The sequence below is a fragment of the Desmodus rotundus genome, chromosome 7 (genome assembly GCF_022682495.2).
Source record: "Desmodus rotundus isolate HL8 chromosome 7, HLdesRot8A.1, whole genome shotgun sequence".
NCBI lineage: Eukaryota > Metazoa > Chordata > Mammalia > Chiroptera > Phyllostomidae > Desmodus > Desmodus rotundus.
The window spans coordinates 101,518,431-101,546,138 of NC_071393.1; the positions used below are offsets into that span (position 1 = coordinate 101,518,431).

The window sequence follows — 27,708 nt, forward strand, 5'->3', positions numbered from 1 at the left end:
AGTGGGTGCTGGAACAGACGGGCGGAGAAGACGCTCGCTGGGAACCAATCCCGTGAGTTGGGGCGGTGCGAGTCAGGGCCCCGCCCCCCGGTGAAGCCAATAGCTCGGGACGGCGGGGCGAGCCCTGAAGACGACGTCTTGATTGGCACGTCAGCTCTCCCAGCCTGCGAGGCTGCCAGAAGTCCAGTTTATCAGGACCACGGGCAAGTGCGGAGGTACAAAGTTTGTCCGCTGCGGGGCACCGTAGTGGCTTTCATCCTGGTGGAGCGGGCTGAGCTGAGCTGGGCGCCGGATGCCCAATTCAGCTTAGAAGATCCTGATGGCTGCGTTGTTTCTAGTAACGCTTTATGAGTACTCACCGCATTTCTACATCGCGGTGGTCTTTACCTGCTTCATCGTGACCGCCGGCCTGGTATTGGGATGGTAAGTGCCCCAGAGCTAGTGGCAAGCGATGGAGGGGTAGACAGCTAGGTTATAGGGTCGCGGTGAGCTGGGACGCTGCGGCGCTGGAGCACCTGGGGCTGTCGGGGATCCGGTGCCGAGGGCTCCTACTGGCTCCTCGAAGAAAACGAGGTGAACACCACACCTGCATCACTGCCCAGGAACGATCCCTGTGGCTGCAGGCAAAGGGGGGTGGGGGTGCCGGATTTTATGTACCCAGCTTTGTTTCTGGGTAATAAAGCATCCGGTAAGTGTCTGGTCTTGGTGTTGGGAATGAGTGCTTGTCCAAAAGGCTTCTCTCCTGGATTGGGGCCTACTGTGTGCTTACAGTGTCCAGTCAGCTGCGGTACAGTGCACGGACATGGACTGTAAACAAGTTTGATTGTTGTACTTCTGCACGGAGCCCTTGGCCTCAGCGTGACTTGTAACAGAACTCCATTGTATCGTGTTTAGAGAAGCCTTATAGATAGAGCTAGGTGAAATCATTTTACTAGTCCGTCTGTTGAAGAAAGACATGAGTTACATTTTGAAGAATGAACGTTTTGAAAAATAAATGGAGTACAGTATGTGCAATGGAGAGTAGAAGGCATTTCAGAGAATACAACGTGAGCAGAGGGGCAGAGGAGACATGTTAGTGAATAAGGCAGGATATGTAAAATGAGTTTAAAAATACCCGTTGATCACAATATAAGTGATTAAAGAAAGGACACAAGCCCTTGCCATTTTCTGACATATACCATCTTTAGGAACTAAGCAAAGTTTTTATACTTTCACACTGCTTCCCACACCGTAAGCAGAAGAGCATAAAATTCCTTGTTTGTGCGTGGGAAACTATTAAGGCCAATTTTACACAATTCGTCATTCTTGGTCCATCAGATTTTATTGCTATTGCCCTTCAAGAAAGTTTGTAACTGGAATTAGGGAGCTGTTGCCCATTTGAGAAAAGTAGTCTTAACACAGGATTTTTAAATAACTGTAACGTTAATGTTACTGTGTTAAAGAAATACAATTTTTCTCTATTAAGGGAAATAAGTAGTTGGTAATTGCATTAAATTGCTTAAATTTTAATTTTCCAATGAGCCAACTAATTAGATATCTTAGATACCTATCTTTAGTATTGAGAAGAGGGAAATGAGTGAAGGCTGTATTGATAATGACGGCAGCATCTCTGTGTGATGGGTGGCCAGAAACGCCATGTTTATAATGGTTAAGAGACAGACTTTGGTATCAGACAGGCCTAGGTTCAAATCCTGGCTCAGCCAGGTTTAAGACTTGTTTGAAGACTTAATGATACTACATTTAGGTATGGCTTTTCTAAGGGAGGAAGCCTAGGTAATTGTAGACCTTTGGGAATTCTGGGCTAAACAATGCTGAGGCTGCAAGACCATGTCAGTGCTAGTCATTTTGATTTGGGTCCGACCAGTCATCTTGAGCCTAACTCAACTATCCTCTCCATCTGGCTTAGCTCTGTCCATGTGGACAACTGTTTTACTAGCATTTATTTGCTAACCTAAGCCAAGGTTGCAGATTCATTGAGCTCTCATTGAAACAACTTTCTACTAGTACCCCAGGCAGAAGGTAAATCCATTAATCCACTATGCTCTTCACCCTTGTCATTATTTTTAGCCTTGCAAAATATATCCCCTAGTGGTCATCTGTCTGCTCTCCCATGGTTCTTACCTCAGGTTAGCTCTGAGTTTCCTTCCCATTGCTTCTTCCCACTGTTCTCCTTGTCCAGCTGCACTGTGTGGGAGTGGAGAAAGAACAAGAACTTCTGATCATAGCAATATCAATGGTAAAGAACCCCAGTAGCAATAGTAAAGAATCACGCAACTAGAAGTAGGGTATTTCTATTTAGCTACATGGTGGTTTCTGTGAACCCTAGCTGCACACATTTATTAAACTCCTGCTATTTGCCAGGCATTGTGCAGAAAGGAGACCAAAAAGCAATATACATTTTTTAACAGTTTCAGATAATTGGGGACCCTGACTCTGCAGCTACTCCCTGCTTCTTCTTGATTACAGGTTATTAAGCTATTGTCTCTCAGCTTCATATATATTGTCTCACCATTATTCTGCTTTGTGAATCTGAGGCAGAACCTCTAAGTCACACTTCTTCTTTGCTAGCTGGCAGCCCATGAGGCTTTGCCAATAGGGGAGAAGAGTGAAAGGTTAGAGAACAAGAGGACTTGCTGCTTCCTGTTTGATTCTTTTAAAAATATACATATATTTTTTATTTTTATTTATTTACTTTTAGACAGGGTAAGGGAGGGAGAAAGAAAAGGAGAGAAACACCAACGTGTGGTTACTTCTCATGTGCCCTCCACTGGGGACTTGGCCCGCAACCCAGGCATGTGCCCCAACTGGGACTCGAACCAGCAACCCTTTGATTCATAGGCTGGCGCTCAGTGCACTGAGCCACACCAGCCAGGACCTGATTTTCTTTTCTTGTCTGTCTTACCACAGCCATAGTACCTCACTCTGACACTAACAGTTGGTCCCAGTTTTTCCAGTTTATAGTTTTCCACTTCTTTAGAACCAGCCTCATTGCACCCCTTCAAAGATATCAATACCCTTTCCTCAGATCTGAATCCCAGCTGCATGAGGATCCTTCCTCCAAATTGCTAGGCTTTACTAAGTCTTTTCTCTATTCCTTGTCCTAGGAAAGTGATTGCTTCTTACTGTTACCACTTCTTTGATACTCAGTGTCCCCTTTTGCCTTTTCAGTTCTTTAACATCTGGTTAACAGTTTTTATATTAAATTATCTCTGTTAAAATAACCGGTGTGGCTTGGTTTTCTGGCTGGACTGATAAAGATATCAATAAAGAAATTACTAAGAACAGGATCCTGGGCGGGGCGGGGGGAACCCTCAAAGATGGTGTTTGAGGAGTGGTCTGGTCATTTCTTCTGCTCCTTGCCAATGGGAAATACTCATCTAGTAACACATGACATACATTGGCATCACAGTTAATCAAATCACTCACCACCTTTGGGTGATTGTGATAAAATGATTTCTGAAGCAAGTACCTTGAGGGACCAGGTGGCTAACACACTTGACCATTATGGCAATAATGATAACTACAGGACTGAAGGGTGGGTAGGATGGTTGCTTTTGAGATCACTGGAGTAGTTACAGAAAGAAAATGACAAACTCAGATCTTTTAATTCTCAAATCAAATCTTAGAGAATGGAGAGTTTCTATGGTTCTAAAGTACTTTATTTTCTGTCGCCACAGAGCTAAAAATTGAACACGGCTTTAATTGTGCTGATAATAGAATTACACAGCCTTGTAGATGTCTCTTTGAGGACACTGATTGGAAAGAAGCAGAGCCCTGAAGCTTGGAATGGGAACATCTGAATAGACTTGGACAAAGCTGAGAATCTTAAAACCCCAAGTCAGTGTGAGCCTTCTTTGTTGATTGAAGCAGCCTGCTTTCTGTGTATGAGAAAACCAACTTTCCTTTGCTTAAAGATTTCATAATAACCTCGCCTAGGGCAGTTGCTTTGCCAAGGGTGTCTATACTCAAGACCTGCGTCTATTATGTTTTGTTTGGAGGCTCAGGGACAGAATTCTGAACTGGTTAGAAATAGCCTAGCCTCTAAAAGAATTGCAAAATTTTGCTAGTTTTTATCATTGAGAACTTTGGAAGTATATGTGAGAATGGATTGTAAATAGATTAGGCTAAGCAGGACAGAATGTAATACTAGATCCAGTCAGATAAGATTTATTGATTTGGGTGTATTCTCAAGAAATTCTGAATCGAAATTGTTAAATTCATACTTGGTTGACTGAAACTGGGACTCAGAGGTGGCCTTATATTTCATAAGGTTGACATGCTGGAACTTTCCCCACATACTGAGGAAGAAATCTGAAGAATAAGGAAAATAGGAATATTGGACTGGATTTATTACATGCAGTCTGCATGCCCACCCCCCTACTGCATTCTTCAAGAGGGCACAGAAGGTACACTTTTCATGAAGACGCTGAGAAATTTGTTACTGAGAGGAGACACATCCTTGAGAATCCCTGGCACCTGCCTTCCCTAGGTGACTTATGATGGTGAGAGATGCTGCCCTTAGGGTAGACCTCCTGACCTAAAGTCTAGTGGCAACACACAACCACAGGAGTCAAGGTGGGCATATGTTCCATAGTGGGTAGTGGAAGACACAGCAGAACATGTTTTGGCCTGCTGGGATCTTCGGCAGTGGCTAACGGATTACAGTGTCCCTGGGAATAAAATAGACGGGTGGCTTACTAAATGCTACGTGAACTGCACAGAAGGGAAAACTCCAAGTCTGGAGCCAAAACCCTTACTTGAGCCACAACAGTGGAGAGTTATGACCTTTCATCAGCTTCCAGATGGAAGCCAATCCATCGACGGGGAGCTTCTGATTGAAGGGGAGGTCAGGTCCCCTTGGGGGAGGTCCCTGTGTCCTTCAGTACTGCCACAGGGATCTACTGTAAGTCATCCTACAGGTCTTTCTCAAAGGCTGTTGTCTCAGCTGCCAACACCCTCTTCTGTTCTCTGCTTTTTGATACTGGGGCTGGCTGGGACTTTGCAAACCACACTTCTCTTGTGCTAGTTTGCTATCTTCCTCCTCCAGCCTTCCAGTCTCTTTCTTAAAAGTTGGCTCCGTTTTCCTGGTCTACATTTCTGCAGTGTCAGCCTTCACCCTGGCAGTGACAGTCGGCCGAAGTTGCAGCAGTGTACTTCAGTTTACAGTTTTCCTCGTACCTAGAACCAGCTGCATGGCCCTCCTTCAGAGATGTCAGCACCAGCTGGCCAGAACTCCTACCAAAAAGGTCTGGGTCTTAGCTCCTGGGGATCCCTTCTTCAAGTTTCTAACTTGTGATAAGCCCCACTGTTTTCTTTGTGTCCAGCCCTAGCAGCAGTAACTGCTTCATGCTGGGGTACCTTCGTGTCCCCTCCTTGCCCTTTCAGTCCTGCAGTCCTTGGTTAACAGTTCTTTATGTTTCAGTAACTGATGAGGAGTCCGCCCTGCCTGAAACACTGACCTTGACTCCTTCTCATCTGACTTGTCAAAGGCATCAGGTCCTTTGTGTGTGATGAGGCTGGTGATAAGGTACAGACTTCTCCTTAGGAAAAGAATATGACTTTAGTTTGTAAGGGCTCAGGGTACAAAATACATGATGCATTGGCAAGAATTGTTTTGGAACATTTTAAAAGAAAACCCAAAAGTGTAGAAATGGCATTTCAAACCTTAGTAGGGCCATAAGAGCTCTTACTCTAACCCTTCTTTTTATAATTAAGGGTTCCAAATTGTAGAGATTGAGTTACTTTTTCAAAGTCTTATCATTAGCACAGTAGTTCCCTCAGAGGTGGCGCACCTCCCCCTACCAGGGTTATCTTTAGGAATGGTTTTTATGTACTGATCAGTCTCAGAGTCCAACTAGGCAAGTGAGACCATTTTTGGGAGATTGGGCAGGAGAGGAGGCCCTGCAAACTGCCTCTGTGTTTTCCGAAGGTTGAAAGGGTGGTAAAAATTGTTTACTGCTGAGCTTGAAACTTCAGCCTCAAAGTAACCTTTATTCATGGGGGGGCTCCGTGAGATTTCAGACACAAGGAGAGGAGGTCAGTTCTGTGTTTGCTACCGAAAAGCAGCTTAGGAAGCGTGTGCAGGGTAAGATATTGTATATGCCATATGAAAACATGTGAACAGAATTGGAAGTCCACAGGTTATTGCTGTACTGGAAGTTTAAGCATTATGAAGAAATATGCAGCAATATGCAGCAAACAATTTAGAAATTGGAAAAAAACAGTTATAAAAAAATCCAGGAGGATTAAGTATAAAATTATAACAGCAAAGGGAAGAGAATGGAAAATTCTCTTTGTGGAAAAAAAGGAGGGCTCAGTTTATATAAAAGACAAAGTAGTGAATGTTGAAAATACTTATTTAGTCGTTATTTCAATACTAACAGTTACCAAAATGACTTTTAGTGGGAAAAATGATAAAGATGGAATTGATTGAAGAGAAAATCGGTCAACTTTCTATTTTACTATTTTATTTCTTATGTCAGATAGGATACACAAGACATCAATGACTTTATTCAAGTTTTTGATTAAAAATGTGAAAAAGGCCAGATGTAAGGATGGTAGCCAGAGACACATTACTGGGTCTACTTCCCAGTATTGTACAGAACCATTTGTCACCCTGCATTATGGATTGCTATTTAACCAGCCTCCAGTTTTTAACCTTATTCCACAACATTTGTGCACCTTGGCTTTTGAACAATACATTAAAGATGGAAATACTGATTCACATCAAACAAGTTGAAATTGTGAAAGTTGCGGAGTTTTGTACAAAACTCAGCATGTTCACGCTGGGTCAGGCATGTGCAAAGGTTTAGGGTTACACTAAGCTGAAAGCTCAGCCTGCGTCATCAGTGTATCAGCTGCCCCAAAACACAGCTTACATGATCTTAGATACATTAGGCATAATGTTTAGGCCAAGAGGTGTGGTCGGACTATGATGTCACTCTATTACACAGTGAGTTCTACTCTGTGCACTGCACCCCCTTTTCCTCCGAAGCATGAGGATGGCAGGGGAACATAGCTGGCAGAGTCAAGTGTGGGAGTCAAGGTGTAAGTGCTGTCTGCTCTAGCCACGCTTGGCTAACTCCTCTAGGATGACAGGAATACTAAACTGCCTGACATTGTCACTGGGAAATGTAGCAGCGTTAGGACATAATGCGGATAAGGCAGGAATGAAAAGCCAAAGAGCAAAACCATTAACCTTAAAGGAAAAGGTTAATAACTTCGCGTTAAAATTAAGAACTCTGTTCTTCAAAAGATACCATTATGAACATGAAAAAGCAAGATGTAGAAGGGATGAAGATAAATCCAACAAAGGGCTCATATTCAGGAATCAAAAGAATTCCTATCAATAAGAAAAATATAGAGAGACCAGTAGAAAAACAGAAGAACTTGACAAGGGCTTTCACAAAAGAAGATAATCAAGTAGCAATAAATATAAAATGTGCTCAGCCTCACTAGTCATCAGGGAAATAGAGATTAAAACAAAATGCAGTACCACCACACACACACCATGATGGCTAGTAATGTTTTGGCAAGGACATGGAGTAGGGGAGCACTCATTCATTGCTGGTGGGAGTGTAGATTGACACCCACTTACAAGAGTTGTAAGCATTTTCCACTAAAGTTGAAGAAGCACAGACCTTATGGCTGAGGAATTCCATTCCCAGTGCGTACCTAACAAATGCACGTACGAGCACTGAGCCCTGTATGCAAATGTTCACATATGCATTCTTTATAATGGCCAAAATGTGAGGTCCACTTAAATGTCCATTAAAAGTAGAATGAATTAGCAAATTATGGTATGTTTACGCAACAGAATACTATACATCCACAAAAATGCACTAAGTGTAGCTATATGGTTGAATCTTCGAGCAAAATGTTGTAAAATAGGAAATAAAAGCATACATAGCATACTTCCTCTTGTATAAAATTCAAAACTAAATTACAGTGACTGAAGTCAGTATAGTGAGGAAGGAAAGGACAGTGCTTGGGAGTTGACACCAGGAGACTTTCTGAAGACTTTTTGATTTTTAACCTGAGTAACAATTACTTTGTAATTCACTGAACTATGTTTTGTGTACTTTTCTGTATGTGTGTTCTTTGTCACAGTAAAAAGTTTACATAGGATAAAAAGGCCACAGATTAAGCAAGATTCATAATACCAATTTAAAAAGACATATATGAGTTAAATCAAGGACCTTAAGATATTAGAAATGTAGACCCAAGATTATGCATGAGGCAGAGAAATAAAAAACCTGTAGAGGTGAATTTATTTTAATAATAGATATGCTTTGTCAATTCTTGATGGGCCAAGCAGCCTTGAATAACCATGCTTAAAGAAAACAACACTTTACATCTCAAATTATTTGTTTCACTCTGTAGTGTATACAAAGCCAGAGAGCAGATATAGCATATTTTCCTACAACATTGATTTTATGTAAAGATCTGAAGAAATATCTGTTATATTAAAACCAGATGTATCATGGAGACTATAAAGCATATTACAAAGGCATTTCATGTTCACAACAGGCTGCTTCCATTTATTTCCCCAAAGCCCTGCCTTTTGGACTTTCTGGCTCCTCTGTCTTTAACAATTCTTTGGCTCAAATTTTTAGGTACAACAGGACAAGTACCTGAAATGCAGTACTTGAACCTACAGTAGAAATGAACTCTTATGAGATCTGCATTCTGGCTTCTACTGCTGGTGGTGTGGGTATGAGGAGCCGGGCAGAGGGGGTAAAGAAGAAAAGGGTGGGGGGAGGTAGGGAGAATTAAAATTATGAGGAAGGGGCCAGGGAATGTAATGAGTATGCACAGAGTGGTTTTTCTTCATTTGTTCTCTTCACTGCAAGGGGAGAGGGAAGGAAGGGGAAGGTACTAGTTATCTCACGGCTGTCATAGGAAGGCTGTGTCTTCTGCCCTACCACTGCACACACCTGACTGACCCTTCAGAAGGCCCTGGGGCAGTGGTGAGCAGTGGAGACAGAACCTGTGGGGTGATTGATTCTGAAAGTCGAGGAGAAGTTAATTTTTCTCTCTAGCCCTCCATCAATGCCTAAGTCTACTCCGTCATCAACATTATCATTGATAATATCATTGATGATACATAGTGCCAAGCCCCGTCATAAGCTTTCACAGGTGGGAGTTACACAGTGGTTGAGTGATTGCTTAAGGACCCAGGGCTATTGCGTCTTATTCCTGATTTTAGGAGGAAAACAATTTTTCGAGTATGATGTGAACTATACATTTTTTATTGCTGTTGCTGCCCTTTATCAGGTTAAGTTCCTTTACATTCTTAGTTTGCTGATGGTTTTTATCAGGAATAGACAATAGATTTTAGCTAGTGCTTTTTCTGCATGTATTGAGATGATCATAGTGTGTGTGTGTGTGTGTTTTACTCTGTTAATGTGGTGAATTACATTAAAATGTTTTAATGTTATGCTAAGCCAACCTTGCATTCCTGAGATAACCTCAGTAGGTTATGATGTATTAATCTTTTTCTATATTGGATTCAATTTGCTTGGAATTTTTGCATCTCTGTTTCTGAGTGATATTAGTCTGTATTTTCTTCTATTGTCTCTGCCCCTCCCCTGCAGACTTCAGTTACATGTGTATCAGACTGATTGAAGTTGTCCTTCAGCTCAGTGTTTTGTTATTTAGCCTTTTTTTCTCTGTGTTTCATATTGGATACTTTCTGTTGCTAGGTCTTCAAATTTACTAACCTTCTGATCTGTAATGTCTAATTTGCTCTTAATCCCATTCAGTATGTTTTTCATCTCAAACATTGTATTTTTCATCTTCAGCAACGGATATGGGTCTTTTTTTATATCTTTCATATCTCTGTATGAAATGATTGATCTTTATTTATCTTCTTTAAAAAGTATAGTTATAACAATTATTTTGATTTCCTTGTTTACTAATTCTAGTATCTGTATTGTATCATTTCTGGGGTCTATTTCTATTGATGAGTTTCTCTCCTTATTGTGGGTCATATTTTTCTGTTTCTTTGCCTGCCTGGTAGTTTTTTTTATTGAACACTAAACATTGTGGATTTTACTTTATCTGATGTTCGATGCTCTGTATTCATATAAATGTTCTTGAGCTTTGTTTTGGGATGCAGTTAACGTGCTGGGAAATAGATTGATCTGTTAGAGGCTTAGTTTGCAGATCTTTTAGGCAGAACCAGAACAGTCTTGTCCAACTGTTCTATACAATTAAGTTAATCTAGAGTGAAATTTTATTCCATTTGTTAATTTTATTGGCTTTTTCTTGGCATTCAACTTATTCATGTTGTTTTGAAATTTTAGTTTGCAACCTAAGTTTTAGTGGAAGTTTTCCCCCCTCCCTTTATTCTTCTTGCTTTTTAACCATTTTATAATTGCCTCCACCCAGATTTCTAGACAACCCCCTGCTCCCTAGTCAAGGACCAGGGCTCGTAGTGGCAATTCTATCCCATATTGATACTGGCCTAACCCAGCTCCTGGACTCAAGTTGTGAACCTGGGCTTGGCCCTTGGCCCTTGTCTTGAGTGGACAACCTGTAAGGCCCTCTTACTATGTGAAGGCTTGGTTGCCACTGCCTACTGCAGACTCAGAACCCATCAAGTTGTAATGTAAGCCTTATGTGTTACTTTATATGTTTTACCCTTGTCAGATTCATAAAGATATCTTTATGCCCAACCATGTCTCTTTTTCCAACATTTTATTATTAAATTTTTCAAACATACATACAATGAAAGAATTATACAGTAAACACACATATGCCCATAACTTAGGTTCTGTGTGAACGTTTGCTGTAATGTCTCTGTTACATATCTGTCCTGACCCATCCATCCTTTCAGCCACCCCTCAGTCCATCTTTTTTGTTGATCGCGTCAACGTAACTTGTACTCTTTACCCAAAAGCATTGCATAAAGTTCAGTGTTTGTTTTTGTTTATAGTTGTTTCTTTTGAAGTAATATTTATATACAGTGTAGTGTACAAATCCTAAGTGGTATCCAGCACACCATCTATACAACTCAAACCCTACCAAGACATAGAATATTACCATCGCCAGAGAAAGTCTCCCTATGCCCTTTCCCATCGGTCTACCCTCTACACCGCGGAAGCCACCACTGTTCTGCTTTTTGTTTCTGCCATAGATGGCTTTTGCCTGCTCTCAGACTTCATGGTAAGGAATCGTAGCATGTACTCGTTTGTCAGATTTCTCCTGCACAGCACATTGTTTTTGAGATTCATCCATGTGGTCATAGCAACCATTGATTCCTTTTCATTGCCGAGTTCTTCTGTTCCTTCGTTTAAATACACCACAGTTTGTTTACTTATTTCAGTGGTATCTTTTTTTTAAAAAAAGACTTTATTTAAAGAGAGGGGAAGGGTGGGAGAAAGAAAGGGAGAGAAACATCGATTGGTTGCCTCACATGTGCCCCAGCCAGGAACCAGGCCCATGACCCCAACATATGCCCTGACCAGAAATTGAACCTGCGACTTTTGCTTTGTGGGAGGACGTCCAACCAAATGAGAGCCATGCCAGCCAGGGCTCAGTGGGGTCTTTTTTGATTTCTCTTTTTATTTTTCTCTCTCACTACTAAGTGTTTGGAGAGAAAGAGTGCATCCAAGTACGAACCTAACTGCTAGCTTAACCTAAAGTCCCCTGGGTAAACTGATACGTATTTATTTTCAGTTACTTTATTTAAAGTGAATAAACTTAACTGTTTTCTTATTTTATAAGGAATTGAATTTAGTGAGCCCTGGCCAGGTAGCTCAGTTGGCTAGAGTGTTATCCTCATACGCTAAGGTTGCTGGTTCGATACCCGGTCAGGGCACATACGGGAATCAGCCATTTAATGCATAAATAAGTGGCACAACAAATTTATGTTTCTTTCTCTCTCTCCCTGTCTCTCCTTCTAAAATCAAAAAATAAGTTTTTTAAAAAAGAATTGAATTTAGTCCCTTTTATTTTCCTCCTAAGTCTGTCAGTATGTATTATTACATGTTTACATGAAATTTAAAAGGAGAAGTGCAATATAAATGAAAAGCTTTATTTGGTGTGTAAAAGTTCTCTCATTCTATAAATGGTATCAAATGGTCTGCATATTAACTATGTATTTGTTTTTCATATCATTATAACAGTTTAATCTGTCATGTTTTTGCTGTTACATTAGGTACAATTTATAACCAGTATACTCCTTTGTGGTTAACAGTAGAACTCTGTTCCAAGAACATGTTGACTTGGCCAACTGAACAATATATCGCATGCAATTCTGTGGGAACTCTAATCTCTCTTATTTCCAGATTAATTCTTTAATATAATGTAAATTGAGTGATTTAATCTCTTTTTCTGCTACTTACATTAAAAGGATTAACTAATGAAGCATACATTCTACCTATAGCAAAGTTTCAGCATTTGTTAAGATTATGTATTAATTTATTTTTACCTTTCTTCAGGTTTGGTTGGGATGTTCCAGTCATTCTGAGAAATTCAGAAGAGACCCAGTTCAACGCAAGAGTTTTCAAAAAGCAAATGAGACAAGTCAAGAATCCTTTTGGCTTGGAGATCTCTAATCCATCTTCAGCTTCAATTACAAGTTGGTAGCTGCTTTCCAAAGACTTTTCTCTCTTTCTCTGTTCCCTTTTTAGCCTTTTAGTTTTCTTTCTCTATTGCTTTCTCTTCGTTAGACTTAGCAAACATTTATTGAGCACCCGTTTTGTGCAGGAGCTGTACTAAATACTCAGATACAAAGATTAATAATTCACAAACCTTGCTCCTAAGGAACTTATCCACTAGCAGCCAAAGGCATTTGAGAAAAATAAATATCTCAGGTGTCCATAAGAGAACTCTGTTAACACACTGTGCCATTTCCATTGGCCTTCAGTGTGAGAATGGTGTAGTGTAAATACAGTTAATGTGAGGTTGCTAACCTTCCGAACGGCTGTCGTATAATCTGAAAGCACGGTATTTTGGTATAAAATTATCTCGGTAGATGGTAATAATAGATGGTGGTTGTTTGTTTCTGTACTTGGAAAAAAATTGTTTGCAAGACTATCTAGGAACCTGTGGAGTGAAAGAGAAGGGGGCTGTTGGGAACAGGGAAGACAGAAGACAAGAGCTGAGGAAGACTCGAGTTCTTTGCTTGGGTTCTTCCTAGACAGGTCCTTTTACTGAGGTGAGGAATATAGGGGGAGCAGCAGGTTTTGGGGAAAAGGTGATGAACTCAGTTTTGAACTTTTGGACTTGTAAATGCTTTTGTGATGGTTCAGTAAAGATATAGCAGAGGTAGTCTTAGATATAGTTCTGTAGCTCTAAGTTTTCTTGGCCGAGACTCTATCACCTTTTACACTTGCTTACATTTCTGGTATTTAAAAACAAACAGCCCCAAATTTTTCAACTTTTCATCTTATTCTAGCTACTGTCCTATTTCTTTCTCTCTTCACAGCCAGGCTTCTGAAAAGTGGTTTGCATTTATCTTCTTCTCTTAGTCTGCTTTCCTTTTACTTAAAGCAGTGTTGTCTGATTTTTATCTATATGAAGTCTGTCCAGAAAGTATCCAAGAAGAATAGAGACATTTATTAAAGAAGACACCAAATACAAGAAACATTGTACACAGGACAATGACACCTTAGGCCCCTTCAAAGTAGGCACCTTGGGGCCTCACACAGTTCCCCCAACTGCCATTAGCTGCCCCATCGTATTTTCCTGAATCTCTTTGACGGTCTGAAATTTCTTTCCTTTCAAAGGTGATTTTAGTTTTGGGAAAAGCCAGAAGTCTCAGGGCACCAAATCTGGGCTGTAGGGGGACTGAGTCACCTGGGTGATTTGATGTTTCACCAAAAGATTGCACAAGATGTGATGCATGAGTGGATACATTGCAATGAAGCTGCCAATCATCACTTGCCCATAACTGCTGTCTTCTGAATTATCCAAATATTGTCCATGGAGGAATGTTCAAGCTTAATGCAAAATTTGATGCAGATTCACTGCTGTACTCACTTAGTCATTTTAAATGAGAGCCACACAGTACACATGCTCACCCAACAGTATCTACTGCCCCCACTGACTAGGACAGTGAAGTCGTCATTGTTCACACATGCTCATTCCAGTCCACTCTCCTTGGCTGCCAGGTTACAAGGATGTCATACAAACCGTTCTCATACTGAGAATGGTCAGACTTTTTCCAGGTGGACCTTGTATCCCTCTATTGAAATGACTTTCTCCAAGGTCACTAATTAGCATTTCTGTCCCCTACCTCTGGCCCCCAGCAGTCATAAAACTTACTGCATACTTTTCAGGCCTGAGTTAGTGCTCCCTCTGCGGTGTTTAACATTGGACCAGTCCTTTCTTCTTGACATCCTGGTCCCTTGTCTTCTGTGAACGTTCTTGTCTAGTCACCTTCCTGCCTCTAACTTCCAGAATCATTTGTCAAAAATTAGTGTACTTAGTCAATAGGGATATCAACCTTAAGTTGACTTACAATGAAAAAATAAATAATTTCTTAGTCTTCTTTCTTAACTACAAACACTATACTGTGTTTGTATATATGTATGTGTGTGTGAGTGTATGTATATATATATATTAAAATATGTATATGTATATATATGTGCATATATATATATATATATATATATATATATATATACACACATACACTCACACACACACACATATACACAGGACCTCTATGAACTGAACTAAGGACCTTTTCTCCCCTAATGGTAAATAAGGAGTTCATTCCATCACTCTTTGACCAAAAGTTTGGAAAACCAAATTTTATGGTATGACAGAGAAAACTAATATTTAGAAAATATGTTGAATAAAAGGTACAGAATTGGGTTATCTCTGACCTTTGTGGCCATTCTGTAGTTTCACATCTGGCTCTTGAGCATGGCTGCCAGTAAAAAATTCCACTAGTTCAGGCCCTGGTGGGTAGCTCAGTTAGTTAGAGGGTCGTCCCAATACACCAAGGTTGCAGGTTCAATCCCTGGTACATACAAGAATCAACAAACAAATGCATAAATAAGTGGCACAATAAATCAGTGTTTCTCTCTCTGCTCCCCACCCTTCCTCTCTGTCTTAAAAAAAATTTACACTAGCACAAAGTAGTTCTTCCTACAGCCCAAGTCCCCAAGCCTGGAGCCACTGAAAAAGTTAAGAATTGATGCATTATGAGCAAACAAACACAGGACATTTGTGAGCTAGAAAGTGTCAGGAAATCCATCAATCTGCTTTGAAGACAAGTAGTTTAAATAGAGCCTGCCCTATAAATGTTAGAAGCCAATGAAAAGATACCCACTACCTAGAAGACTCCCCAGCTATGCCCAGCACACTGGGTGCTAACCAACAGCAGCATTACTGAAGTACAAGAAAAAGTTTTGAATGTGGGGATTTATAGCGTGCTTATTGAAGTATTTTAATTTTTAAATACCAATGCATATCATTCATTAACTGCCTTCCATGGGGAAATCAGGAGAAGGATTTTGGTGGGAATTGTACTCAGCAGAATAAAATTCATTTGTTTAAACTGTGGAACAATGGGTGTAAAGATGTCCAACCAGAATATTGAAATAATATCCTGAGCAATAATTTTGACATTTTAAAAGGTTATTTCATTTGATGTATAGATAGTTTTAAAATTCGGGGGGGGGGGCTTTCTATTATTTTATTTATTTACTTTTAGAAAGGGGAAGGGAGGGAGAAAAGGGAAGAGGGAGAGAAACATCAATGTGTGGTTGCCTCTCATGGGGCCCCCACTGGGGACCTGGCCCGCAACCCAGGCACGTGCCCTGACTGGGAATTGAATCGGTGACCATTTGGTTCTCAGGCTGTGCTCAATCCACTGAGCTGCAGTAGCCAGGGCTGTTTTTGTTTTTAAATCTCTCTATCCAAGGTGCCTGGCACATAAAAGAGGGAAGAGGAACTTCTAGAGGCCTAATTTACGTGAAAATAAACCAGAGAGTCCGTTTTAATCTTACTCATTCAGTTCTGTTTACTGGGTGGGTTTGGGGGTTTTTGTTGTTATGTAATGATACGTGTTCAGATTTACGATGTTTCCATGTACCTGGTGTAGAGGTTTTAATGACATGAAAGTAGGTATTTAGGACGTAGTGGTCGAGTTGTATTACTCCAGGTCAGGAGTTCTGCTGCCCTTCTGTAGACAACTTCCCGGCATTTGGACTTACTCGCCCTGGTACAGGCCGACAGAAACAAACGGGTTACGCAAAACGGCACACACGTTTCCGGAGGAATTTGAACCTGTATGCATCACAACCTAACATTTCCACTTCCGAATATTCCGGTTTTATTCTCCTCATGCATGGTCTCTTTGTATATTACATCTTCGCTCACAGAGATTTTTTTGTAAGAAGGTTTGTGGCTTTTCTGCCTCATTGTTCTCTTTTTTTAATGGCTCAACTCATTTGATGATAGTCCCGATATTTTTCAGTTTTTTGAAAGACTGTCTCCTACACTGTTTCTTACACTTTATTTGGCTGTTACAGGTAAGCAGGTAAGGGCAGGTTGAGAGAAATCATACCCATGCTGCTTCACTTCATTTGAATTCGGAGTTTTCTGGATTATGTTTATACTCCAGTTCTGTTAACATTATTGATCTAAGATGTCATTACACGTGCGCTGAATTTTACAAGACTAAGGAAATACGAGAATGGGAATTGAGCATAAGGATCTTTGCAGAAAAGTGATAAAAACTCAAGAGAGAATCATGTTGCCTAGGGGTATTTGAACTATTATCAGTGAGTGTAAATCAATATATTCTTAGTCTATGTAACAGAGAATTTTATGAAAGATTGTGAAGAGCAGAGTTTTGTAGATTCTTTAGTTTTTTCATTTGCTTATCATATTAATATCAGAAACATATTGAAATCTGATTCATGTCCAGTTATCAGTAGTCGCTGACACTCCCCATTTTAGTCAGTCTGCAAAGTCTGAAAACAAGTTTCGTTTAGCTCTGAATCTCTGGAACTCTCTTTTTACAAAGCAGATGACCTGGTAGTTATGTATGTTCTGTAAGTTGTTTTTTTGAGGCTTTTCCTCCCATTGTTCTTTTTTAGTGTAAACAAACATATATTTGGATATAATCTCTGTGAGAGAAACAGTAGCATGCTGTGTACAGGGTGGGGCAAAAAGTGGGTTCACAGTTGTTCGCATGGAAAATAATACAGTAATAACAATACAAGAGTAAGCTCTGTTTTGCATCTCACAACCGTAAACTCACCCTGTATACTTTTCTGCACTTTGCATTTTTCATCTAAGGTATATTCTGAAGTGTAGTGCTATACACAGTTATTTTGGTATGCCTCGATGTTTCTTAAGTGCTTCATCGTACTTTTCATTGGAGAGTATTCCATATTTTATTAAGTTAATCCCCTATTGATGGACATTTAGGTGTGGAGTCCAGCATTTTGATATAACTAGTATTGCAATGAACAGCCTAATACATACATATTTTATGTCAGTAATATAGTAATATTAAGTGATCATTTTCTGGGATCATTTTTTCTTTTTCCACTTTTGTGGTATGCTTTAAATTTTTTCCCCTTTCCCATTGACTTCCAGGTTTTTTTTTTTCCTTGCCTCATGTTGTGTGGTTCTAAAATGACATTGAGAAAAGTATGTGTGATTTTTAATATATATATTTTAAATTTGTATTAATGGATTGTTTTTTTCACCTATTTAACAGCTAATTGAAAAAAATAGCACATGAATGTCTCCATTCTTGAATTAATACCTGATAATTAGTCATAAAAATGTGAAATCAAATTTTGTGTCGATTATGTGTGCAAAGTTCCTGTCAATTAACATTTTTGCTTAACTATGATTAGAAGTTGCTCTATGTCACTGCCACGATACACACTCAGAATCTGAGAATTTGTACATTGTACAATATTCAGTATCCTCTGGATCCTCCGGTGGTGTTTGTGTATCTCCTTCCAACACGTTCTCTTGATCACCTTTGAAAAAATAGGTAATGTATTAATCAGACATCTATTAGCAAGAAATATAAACTACTCCAATAAAAGGGTATCGACTAGCTTACAGACTTGCCAGTAGGTTTGGAATGCCAGAATCAGAAACCAAGGCTGTTCATCCAGGAACAGTTGTCACCGGAAAGGGACCGGGACCAAGGTGGGTCTGCCCTGGCACAGTCCGGAATGTGTGGGTGCTTGACTTTGTGTAGGAATGATCTCATGATCTGAGTGCAGGTGATTTTGAGAGTGTGTTTATTAAGGCTGGGCACAGTGAAACAAAGGAAAGGCTTCAGGCAGAAGAGCCAAGATCACCGCCACAGGAGCGAGCCCACACTGGGCTGCCTAGACTCAGGAAAGGAAGTCACAGAGGCAAAAGGAGGGCCCTTGGAGACAGGTTCAGTGGTCTAGCCCAATAGTCACCACTGCCTGCTGCTCCACTGGGTGCAAGTCTCCTGGGAACCTTTCGAGCTTAGGAGGAAGAGTAAAAGTACACACCTGAGGAAAGGTGGGCGTGGGCATGCTCAAGCAAGAGCACATACTGCGTCCTCTATCTTCAGGGTCTTTACCTGTATTCTAAAGGTGGGGGTTTTAGGGAAGGCCTCAGGAGAGAGTCTCAACAGAATATTCAACAGCTCTCCAGGTACGTGCTTTAATATGCTGATGAACCAACATGAGCGGATAGGGGAGTTTGGGATCATTCTCTGGTCAGCTTCACTGCTTTACTTTCATCTTGGATTTGTCTGGCTCTAATTGGGCTTTTTATTATTCATTCTCCTGACTTCGTCCACTCTGGGGTTTGCTGGTGCTAATAGCACCAACTGGGTCTCCGTCCTCTCTCTTCCTGACTAGGGTGGGTTAAGCTACTCACTCTCTGGTTGCCGAGGAGAGGTATAAACTGTCTGCTCCTCAGTGTCTTTTTGGTTGGGGAAGGTAAGATCATGTGATTTATTAGCAGGTTGTTAATTGCTTGGCCTTGCGTAGCTGCCTTATCTTAGTTTCCCTCATTTTACTGGGAAGGAATTTTCCGAGCTGCTTACTGTCCTGCCTCACAATGACCAAGAACATTTACTTTCGGTTTCGCGAGCACACCACTGCCACTGAGGACTGCGTGTTGCAGCTTGCACTGCCAGCAGTGTGGGGCCCTGGACGTTTCCGCCCTTGAGCTCGATATTGCTGCAACTGCCCAAACAAAGGAAGAAATCACATAGGTGGCACATGATACATCCTAATTAAGCTATAAATAAGTAGGTGAAACTAGGTAATATAATTTGTCTACTTATGATTTATGTACCCTCTTAGCTCTACTCAAATTACAATATCTTACTACTCTGAAAGCAAACAAATGAGTGGGGACATCACTACTAAACCCTCCATGTTGTGGAATCCCCACTCTGCCCTCAGGATATTTTGCATATTACATGGGACAGTAACTGTGTGACAACAGTGTGCATTAAAGTTGTCAAGATTGTATATTAACGCTGTCAGTGTGTATATTAATAGTAGCAAGGTTCAGTTTCTTTTAAATGTTTTTCCTTCTCTAGTGATCATCGTGTGGACCTGTGGGTGGAGTGTATGCACTTCAGAGGCAGCACTTCGCTTCTTTGTAGTAACAGGGTGCGGGTGTCTGCTTTTGGAAACAGCCCTGCTGTTCACTGCAGTTACCGTTATAGACCTATCAAGTGGCAGGTTAACAATAGTGAACTGTATTTCAGTTTTTAAAATCTGTGTGGGGAAAGCGTTGAAGTCACCCCCAAAATTAAATCACTCATTTCCAAGCATAAATGTATAAATAATAAAGTTTACTGGTAGTGCTTCAAAATTGTGTAGACAATAAGGTTTTTATAGCTCCTGTTTTAGAGACAGTTCCTTCATTTATAAGCACATACCCTTTAATGAGTTCCTCTAACTGCCAGCAGCCTGGCCAACATCCAAAGAGAAGCTTCTGCTACTCGCTGTGTATAATTATATTAGAAATTACATTAACGTTCTTCTCTTTGTCTTCTTGTTTGTTTTCTACAGCCGGCATAACCTTGACAACAGACTGCCTTGAAGATAGCCTCCTTACGTGCTACTGGGGGTGCAGTGTTCAAAAGTTGTATGAGGCTCTGCAGAAGCACATTTATTGCTTCCAAATAAGCACTCCCCAGGCACTGGAGGATGCTCTGTATAGCGAGTATCTCTATCAAGAGCAATATTTGTATCCTTTTATCTTCCATCCATTAGCCCATGAAAATCGTAGACATTAGACTTTTTATGGAGAAAATAAAGTGTTGCTAAGTTACTGCTGATCACCTTTGGCATATTCTTGTATTTCTGGGTATAGTGGCAATTTACCTTTACACTTTCAAAAAGTATTAAAAAGGACAGCAAAGAAGAAATATATTGCCAGTTACCAAAAGATACCAAAATCGAAGACTTTGGCACAGTGCCCAGATCTCGCTATCCACTGGTAGCACTGTTGACCTTTGCTGATGAGGATGACCGAGAGATTTATGATATTGTAAGTAATTTTAAAGTTTTGGAAGCATTACTTTTAAGTGATTAAGAAAATGGTTTTTAATTATTTGGTGATATAGAAAAAGGTTTATTTTAATTTCTGAGGATATGCATTTGGCTTGAAAACACATTTTTCTTAAAAGATGAATACCTGGGAAGTATACCTACATGATTTTTATACATGTAACAGCTCCTTCAGAGTTACGACTTTTTTTTTCCATATGGGTTATTAGAATATTTAGAAAATAAAAGCTATAGTATACAGAGATGGTCAAAAGTAGGTTTACAGTTGTAATACAAGTAAATAATACATTAATTAATAATACAAGTATAAACTCACAACTAGCATTATCCTAGTTTTGCCTACCTCTGTATTTGAATTAAGTTAAACTTATCTGTCATGTTTGCTACGTGGAAGAGTCTGTCGGGAAGCATTTTTGTTTTTAGCATTTGTAGCCCTGAATAAATGAGCATTGGAGGGCAGTGAGCGGAAATGCTGCATTTGAAGTCAGTGCCCACTCTTTCCTTTGCGCTTTACAGTTATCCTGTTTGCCCTGCAGTTTCTGCTGCACCTGCATCTTACATGTGTTTGGTGCCTGTGTTTTCAGTAATTACAGTGATAACTACTTTTCTCATCTTATGCTAATTATTTCTTTAGTCTGGTAGTTTATCCCTATTAGGAAGATAAAAGCATCTCAGATTTAAGAGGACCTGAGCCCTGACAATCCTCTAAGTTTGGTAGAAGCTTATACGTGAAGTAAACTTGTGGTGAAATCCTATCATGGCAAGAATGCCCTTGTACACAACGGACTGCTCTTCCGAAGTGCACGATACAGATTTGTTTATTAATAAAGATATGGTGACATCGTTATGATACTTTGTGGCACATAAAGTGCATTCACTAACATTAACTTACTTATCCCCTCCAACAACCTTGGATATTAGAGCAAATATCCTTCTTACAAAGACTGAAAGTGTGAAGAAAAAAATCTCAGTCATTCAGGAAATAAGAGATGGGCTTGACTATGAACCTGTGTCGTTCTGTGCCATTACCCCCAGCCCTTTTATTTTAATAGGGACATCTCCCCGAAAGCAAGCATGCATTGAGTTTTGGAAGGTATAGACCCTTACTGGGAAATCTGGACCCTGCTTATGTGCAGTTAAGTCAGTCTAGGTTTTGGGGTTTTAATCTTACCAAATTGAAGTTCTGTCGAACTGAAATCAGCTATTTTTCCCCCCAAATAAAAGACATACCACCAGCATGTGTTTTCAGAATCTAGCACAGGGCCTGAAACACAGGAGGTACTCCATAAACTTAACCAGTGTGAAAAAAAGTCATACAAGCAACGTTAGTGAGCCTCCCAGAGCTCGAGGGCAAAACTCCTTATCTGCACCTGCTGGAGGAAGTGCATAGGAGAGATCTTCTGGTTCCTCCCCCACCTCCCTTTTCAACTGAAGAGAAGTAAGACCTCGTGGGTTGGTGTTTCATACCCCTGCCGCCCTGGACAAGGCAGCCCTTCTCTCACCACTGTGTTCCCCATCTCTTCTAAGCTCCCCTACTTCTGTCTTTTACTCCAAACAAAAAGGGTCAGCTCTCAGTCACCTTCCTCGCAGCTTCCCCTTTTGGTTCCTCTTCCCCTCATTGGGTTGGTGCTTTGTTTCGACTTGAGGTACTGATGGTCTTTGTTTTCTGACTTTTCCTCCTCCATCTAAACATAAGGATTTGGTGTGTGCATAGTAAAATATATATAACATAAGCTGTACAATTTTAACCACTTTTCAGTGTACAATTCAGTGACGTTATAAATAGGGGAAGAGTTGCTTACCAGGTCCTGGATTCAGCTGGAATGAAGACCACAGGGCCCTGCTGTAGATGTGAGAGGCGTGTTCCTCCAGGGGAGCCCCGTCCCTGGCTCTCAAACGTTGAGTCATTGGTCCTTCTCTGTGTCTTCTTTGGGCAGACTCCCCGCCCCCCCCGCCCCGCATTTTTCCTGTTAAATCCTGTTTCTCCATCTCTTATCTCAGATTAGGACTAAACATCAGAACTAAAGCATAATTGTTAGTATATTTTATAATGTTCTCTGCCCATAATTTTAAAAGCAAACAGCATTTCATAATTCTTTTTCATAAGTGTTTTCTCAGTATTTTATCTAGGAGTCAGAGACTCTAAATCTAAAAAAAATAAACTCTCCCATTCCTATTGTAACAGTAAAAAATTACATTTAAATAGTGTAGTTAGAAACTAGTTCGTTATCATAGGTAGTTGAAGGAAAGCAGGGATTGTTACCACAAGATTTTGACTTTAAAATTTTTTTCATTTTTACATAATTACATTAGTTTTTCTGTAATTACTCAAACCATACATGTTTATGACAGCAATAATATTAAAAACTCTAGATAAGCCATATGGAAAAAAGGAATAATCACGTTTATCGTATCATCCAAAGAAAACCGCTGTGAATATTTGTATCTTTCCAGGCCTTTGTATGTGTAGTATTTAAACAGAAATGGGATCAACTTACTACACACACTATTTTGTGACCTGCTTTCATTTAGTATTAGATTATTAACATCTTCTCCGTATAAAATGTATCCCTACAACTACATATATATTTATAACTAGCATTATAGTAGCTTCAGAGTCTTTTACTATTAAATGATAAGATTGTTAATATGAGGTGATAACGTTACTATTATTAATACAAAATTGATTTAGTATTAAAAGCCTTTGAAGCCATTGCCAAATTAATAAATCCTTATAAAGCTGTAAAGAGTATTCTCTAACTATAATAGAGTTTTTTTTTTAAATCTTTTTATTTGGACATAATTTCAAAAACTTGCAAGAAGAAAAGAACACCCATATATCCTTTACCTAGATCCCTGTAGTTAATTGTTAACATTGCACATTTTCATTATTTGCCATATATGTAGGTGTATGTGTGTGTGTATATATTTTTAAATGAATGATTTGAATGTAAGTTGCATGCATGATGATTTTTACTCCTAAATATTTCAGTGTGTAGTTCTTAAAAATAGGGATGTTCTGTTTTATAATCACAATGTAATTACCAACTTTATAAATCCGACATTGATGTTTTATTCTATGCAGTCTTTACCTGTACTCCAACTTACTGGTTGATCGGCCAGTAGTCTTTACAGCCTCTCCCGCCAGTACAGATTCTGGTCTAGACCCAGCATTTGTCGTGTCCTTAGCCTCCGTCCGTCTGGGGTACCCCCGGAGCTTCCCCTTGTGTCTTACGACGTCAGCTTTTACTGAAGAATGCAGTCACACACACACACCCTTCGTGTGAAGTGGAACCCTTCTCGTTTTGTTTGGCTGACGGTGTGTCACGACCGCACTGGAGCTGTGAGGGCTCGGCCCGTGTGCGGCACAGGCCACGACACAGGCTCACAGGCCGTCCCCTTCAGAGGTGGACAAGGTTCGCTCTGTCACTGGTGACACTAAGTTTGACCCCTCAGTCACAGCGCTCTCTGATTTCTCCATTGTCCCCTTCTCCTTCCTTTGCAGATCATGCGCAGTCTGTAGGGGGGCCCTTCAAGAGCACACAAGTCTGTTCTGCTCTTTGTCAGCATTTCCCCCTGATTGAATATCCATGGAGGGTTCCTGCCAGATTTTGTCTTTCCCATGGTGGTTGCAAAGTGATCATTTTCTAGTTTTTGCCCTCCGGTCAGCCCTCAGTAGTTTATAAGCAAGAGACCTACTATTTATTTTTTGTTGATATGTTTCCTAGTGGTTTAATTCCTGAATTTAATTATTTTTGTGCTCAAACTGTCATCTCCTGCCAAAAACTGAAGGTTTATAGTAAAACATTGTGTTCATAAATTACTTGAATTAGTTTTCCCAAAAGTAAAAAAACTATGTTAAGTCGAATACTCAGATGTTGCTGTTTTCTGTATGCCCTTCCTCCCTCTCACACCCCAGTCCCTGTAGCTAACCAAGGTCATTGTTTTCATTACTTTCTGGTTTTTCCTCCCTATGTTTCTTATTGCAATAATAAGATTATATATATCATCTCTTCTACCCTGAAGGTAGCATACTGTGTATACTATAAATGTTCTTGCATTTCTTACTTCACAATATCTTGTAGAAATCACTCTAGACCAGTTGATAGAGATCTTCCTCACATTGGTTTGGTTTTGCCTTAAGCTGCAGAGCACTCCATGTATGTAGGGTGTGCAGGTGCCATCTTTTCAATCTCCTGTGTTTGGGCGTTCAGGTAGTATCCAGTATTCTGCACTAACAAGTCGTCTTGTTACGACAACCTATGCGTACATGTTTTTATATTGTTGAGGTTGTATGGCTGAAGGGTAAGTGCATGTCACCTGTTCCGAATTCCTGCATTCCCTTCTACTGGGGTTGTGCCTTTGGAGTTGAACCTTCTTTTTTTCTTTTTACACATTTCCACCAGCAATGTATGAGAATGATTATGACTGATAGAGTGTATTGACAAGCTTTTGAGTTTTTGTTAATCTGATGAGTGACAAATGGTATCTTAGTGAATTTTTTATTTATGTTTATCATGCATGTAAAATTGAACATCTTTTGATATGTCTAAGGACCATGTTTGTGTCTTTTGTGGATTGTCTGTGCATGTCTTTTGCCCATTTTTCTAGGGGATATTTGGTCACTTTTTCTTCAATTTTAAAAAGTTGTTCATCAGTTAGGAATATTAACCCTTAGTCTGTGAATATTTTATTCCAGTTTGCCATATATCTTTTAACTTTGCTTATGTTGCTTTTTATCATGCAAGTTTTAAATTTTTATAGTCAGATTTGTCAGATTTATCTGCTTCTGGGTGAGAGTTAGAGTTAGAAAGTCTTTCCCTACACTGAGACTAAAAAGGAATGCACATATTTTCTCCTACTACTTGTATAATTTTATTTTTTACAATTAGATCTCTCATGCTTTTGGAGTTTATTTTTGTGTATGGTATGAGGAATAAATCTAATTTTGTGTTTTTCCAGGTAGCTATTCAGTTCTGCTAATACTTGCACTAAAAAGGCTCTCTCTGCCAGGTGATTTGAGATGCCACCTTTATCATATTTGTAGATATAATTGGGTCTGTTTCTGGACTGTTTATTGTCTTTCATTTGTCTATTCATGTGCTAGTACCACACTTTTAATTTTAGAGGCTCGGTAGTTTGTTTTAATATCTGGCCAGGCTTAGCCCTACTCATAGCCTTCCTTTCAGTATTTTTCTAGCTATTCTTATGTGTTTGTTTCCATATGAGAATTTTAGAGTCAACTCAGGTATAAAAAAGTTTACTGGTTTTTTTTTTTTGTGGGGATCACATTAAATTTGTAAACAAGTATAATTAAAATAAGTCTGGCAAAAATATGTCAGTAACTGGTTCCTTTGTAGTGACTGATTTAAATAAATTATTGTAAGTTTTCTAATTTATCAGCCGACTATTTTTATTTGAGACACATGTTCACATATCTGTGAAATAATATAAAGAGGTTAAGTACTGTACTGACTGGTGTTCAATTTTTATTTTAGATTTCCATGGTGTCAATAATTCATATTCCTGATAAAACTTATAAACTATCCTGTAGAATATTATATCAATATTTACTCCTGCCTCAAGGTCAATTTTATGATCTCAAGGTAAGTTGGACCCTGCAGTCTTATCTTTGTCTCTTTTGTTTGCAGTTTCAAAGAATGACCATGTATAAAGGGATAATATTCTTCAGTTAGTTACCATAGAAGTTAGCTATGATTTGCTGTTGGATGTGCCAGCTCATAAATTTTAAGCAGCTCTTATGACCCCCAGGGTTAAAGAGTAATTGCCATTTGTAATTATCTTAAACTTGTTTCTTTGATTTTTCAGCAACTTTTCATGTCCGCAAATAACAACTCCACTCCTTCCAGCAATTCCTCTCCTGAAGAAGAGAGCGCAGCCCACGGTTTGCTGGAGAGGGCTGGACTCTCGGGAGGTGCGGCGGACGCTGCAGAGGAGCACGGCAAGGACTGCGTGGTGTGCCAGAACGGGACGGTGAACTGGGTGCTGCTGCCCTGCAGGCACACGTGCCTGTGCGACGGCTGCGTGAGGCACTTCCAGCGCTGCCCCATGTGCAGGCAGTTCGTCCAGGAGTCTTTTGCGCTTTGCGGTTGCAAGGAGCAAGATAAAGACAAACTGAAAACTCTTTGAAGATGCCGTGGCCACTGAAGATGTGATTTCCACTAAAGATGCAGAAGTGTGTTCTCGGAATCAATCAGAACATGGAATCTACAGTGTTGACTGTCAATGAAAATTCTATTTTAACTTCAGATTTGCGCGGTACCTGGATGATGCAATTTAATTATTCCTTCCTATTCCGTATGGTAAATCCCGGAACACCATCTGTGTTAATACATAAAATTGCATTCAGCTCTTGAGAAGAATGTCAATGTTTGGCCTTTTATCAGCTAATATCAGTTAGAAAAATTCCAAAAAGCAGTCCATCTAAAATTTGAGGAAGTGAAAGTCTGAAGATTTCTGCATGTTTTTCCTTTGCCATAGTCCAGAGTGCAGTTGGGAAAATTGAATTCTTCTGAAAGTAATTGCATGTTCCTCAGTTTACACAGGAGTTAGAAAGGGCTTCTAACTGTGTGTCCTTCCCTGAAATGCCAGTTTTTATAAATATCCACCTGTTTGTTTTCTAATTTTCCTTATAATCATAGTCACATAATAACACACATGTTAATTTTTAAATATAGGTTCTTAAATTATAAATGCAAGATACAGTTCTTGACTGTTGTTAGTGTATCATAGATTTGAATGACACTCATTTATAGGAAGCAGGTATATAAAACAAGAATAATAAAATTTCTTGGATAATTAAATTTACTGTCAAATGTGATTAGATTAACAGACTGTGATCTACCAGGGAAGACCTTAATGCCTTACCTTAGATTTCCTCCTGCACAGCACATCCATCCAAAACTGGAGGGATTGAGAGCCAGAAAAAGCACTAAAAGAAACAAATGACTATTTTTCCTAGTGCGTTTTTATTCTAAATAAACCCCATATTCTTCCGAATGGTAAATTACTGTGTTCATTCCTTATGATAGCCTCATGAGAGTTGAGGGACCTGAGGGGCGGCAAGGCCACACCCCCCACTCTCTCCAAGATGACTGAGAAGAGAAAGGCGACTCAGAGCATCCTGTGTCTTCAGTGGGAATTGCCTTCAACTCACACAGAAATTAAATCATAGCAAATTGTGACA

At 39.8% G+C, this 27,708-nt stretch overlaps 1 protein-coding gene across 1 annotated transcript; it reads left to right on the forward strand.

The window, feature by feature from the left end:
• The first annotated feature begins 173 nt into the window (after positions 1-173).
• On the forward strand, positions 174-26,874 carry CGRRF1 (cell growth regulator with ring finger domain 1). The gene is made up of 6 exons (XM_024568243.3): positions 174-423; positions 12,447-12,586; positions 20,001-20,178; positions 20,334-20,481; positions 26,000-26,107; positions 26,331-26,874. The coding sequence occupies exons 1-6, from the start codon at positions 320-322 to the stop codon at positions 26,649-26,651; spliced, it is 999 nt and encodes a 332-aa protein (XP_024424011.2). The 5' UTR covers positions 174-319; the 3' UTR covers positions 26,652-26,874.
• Positions 26,875-27,708: the final 834 nt, after the last annotated feature.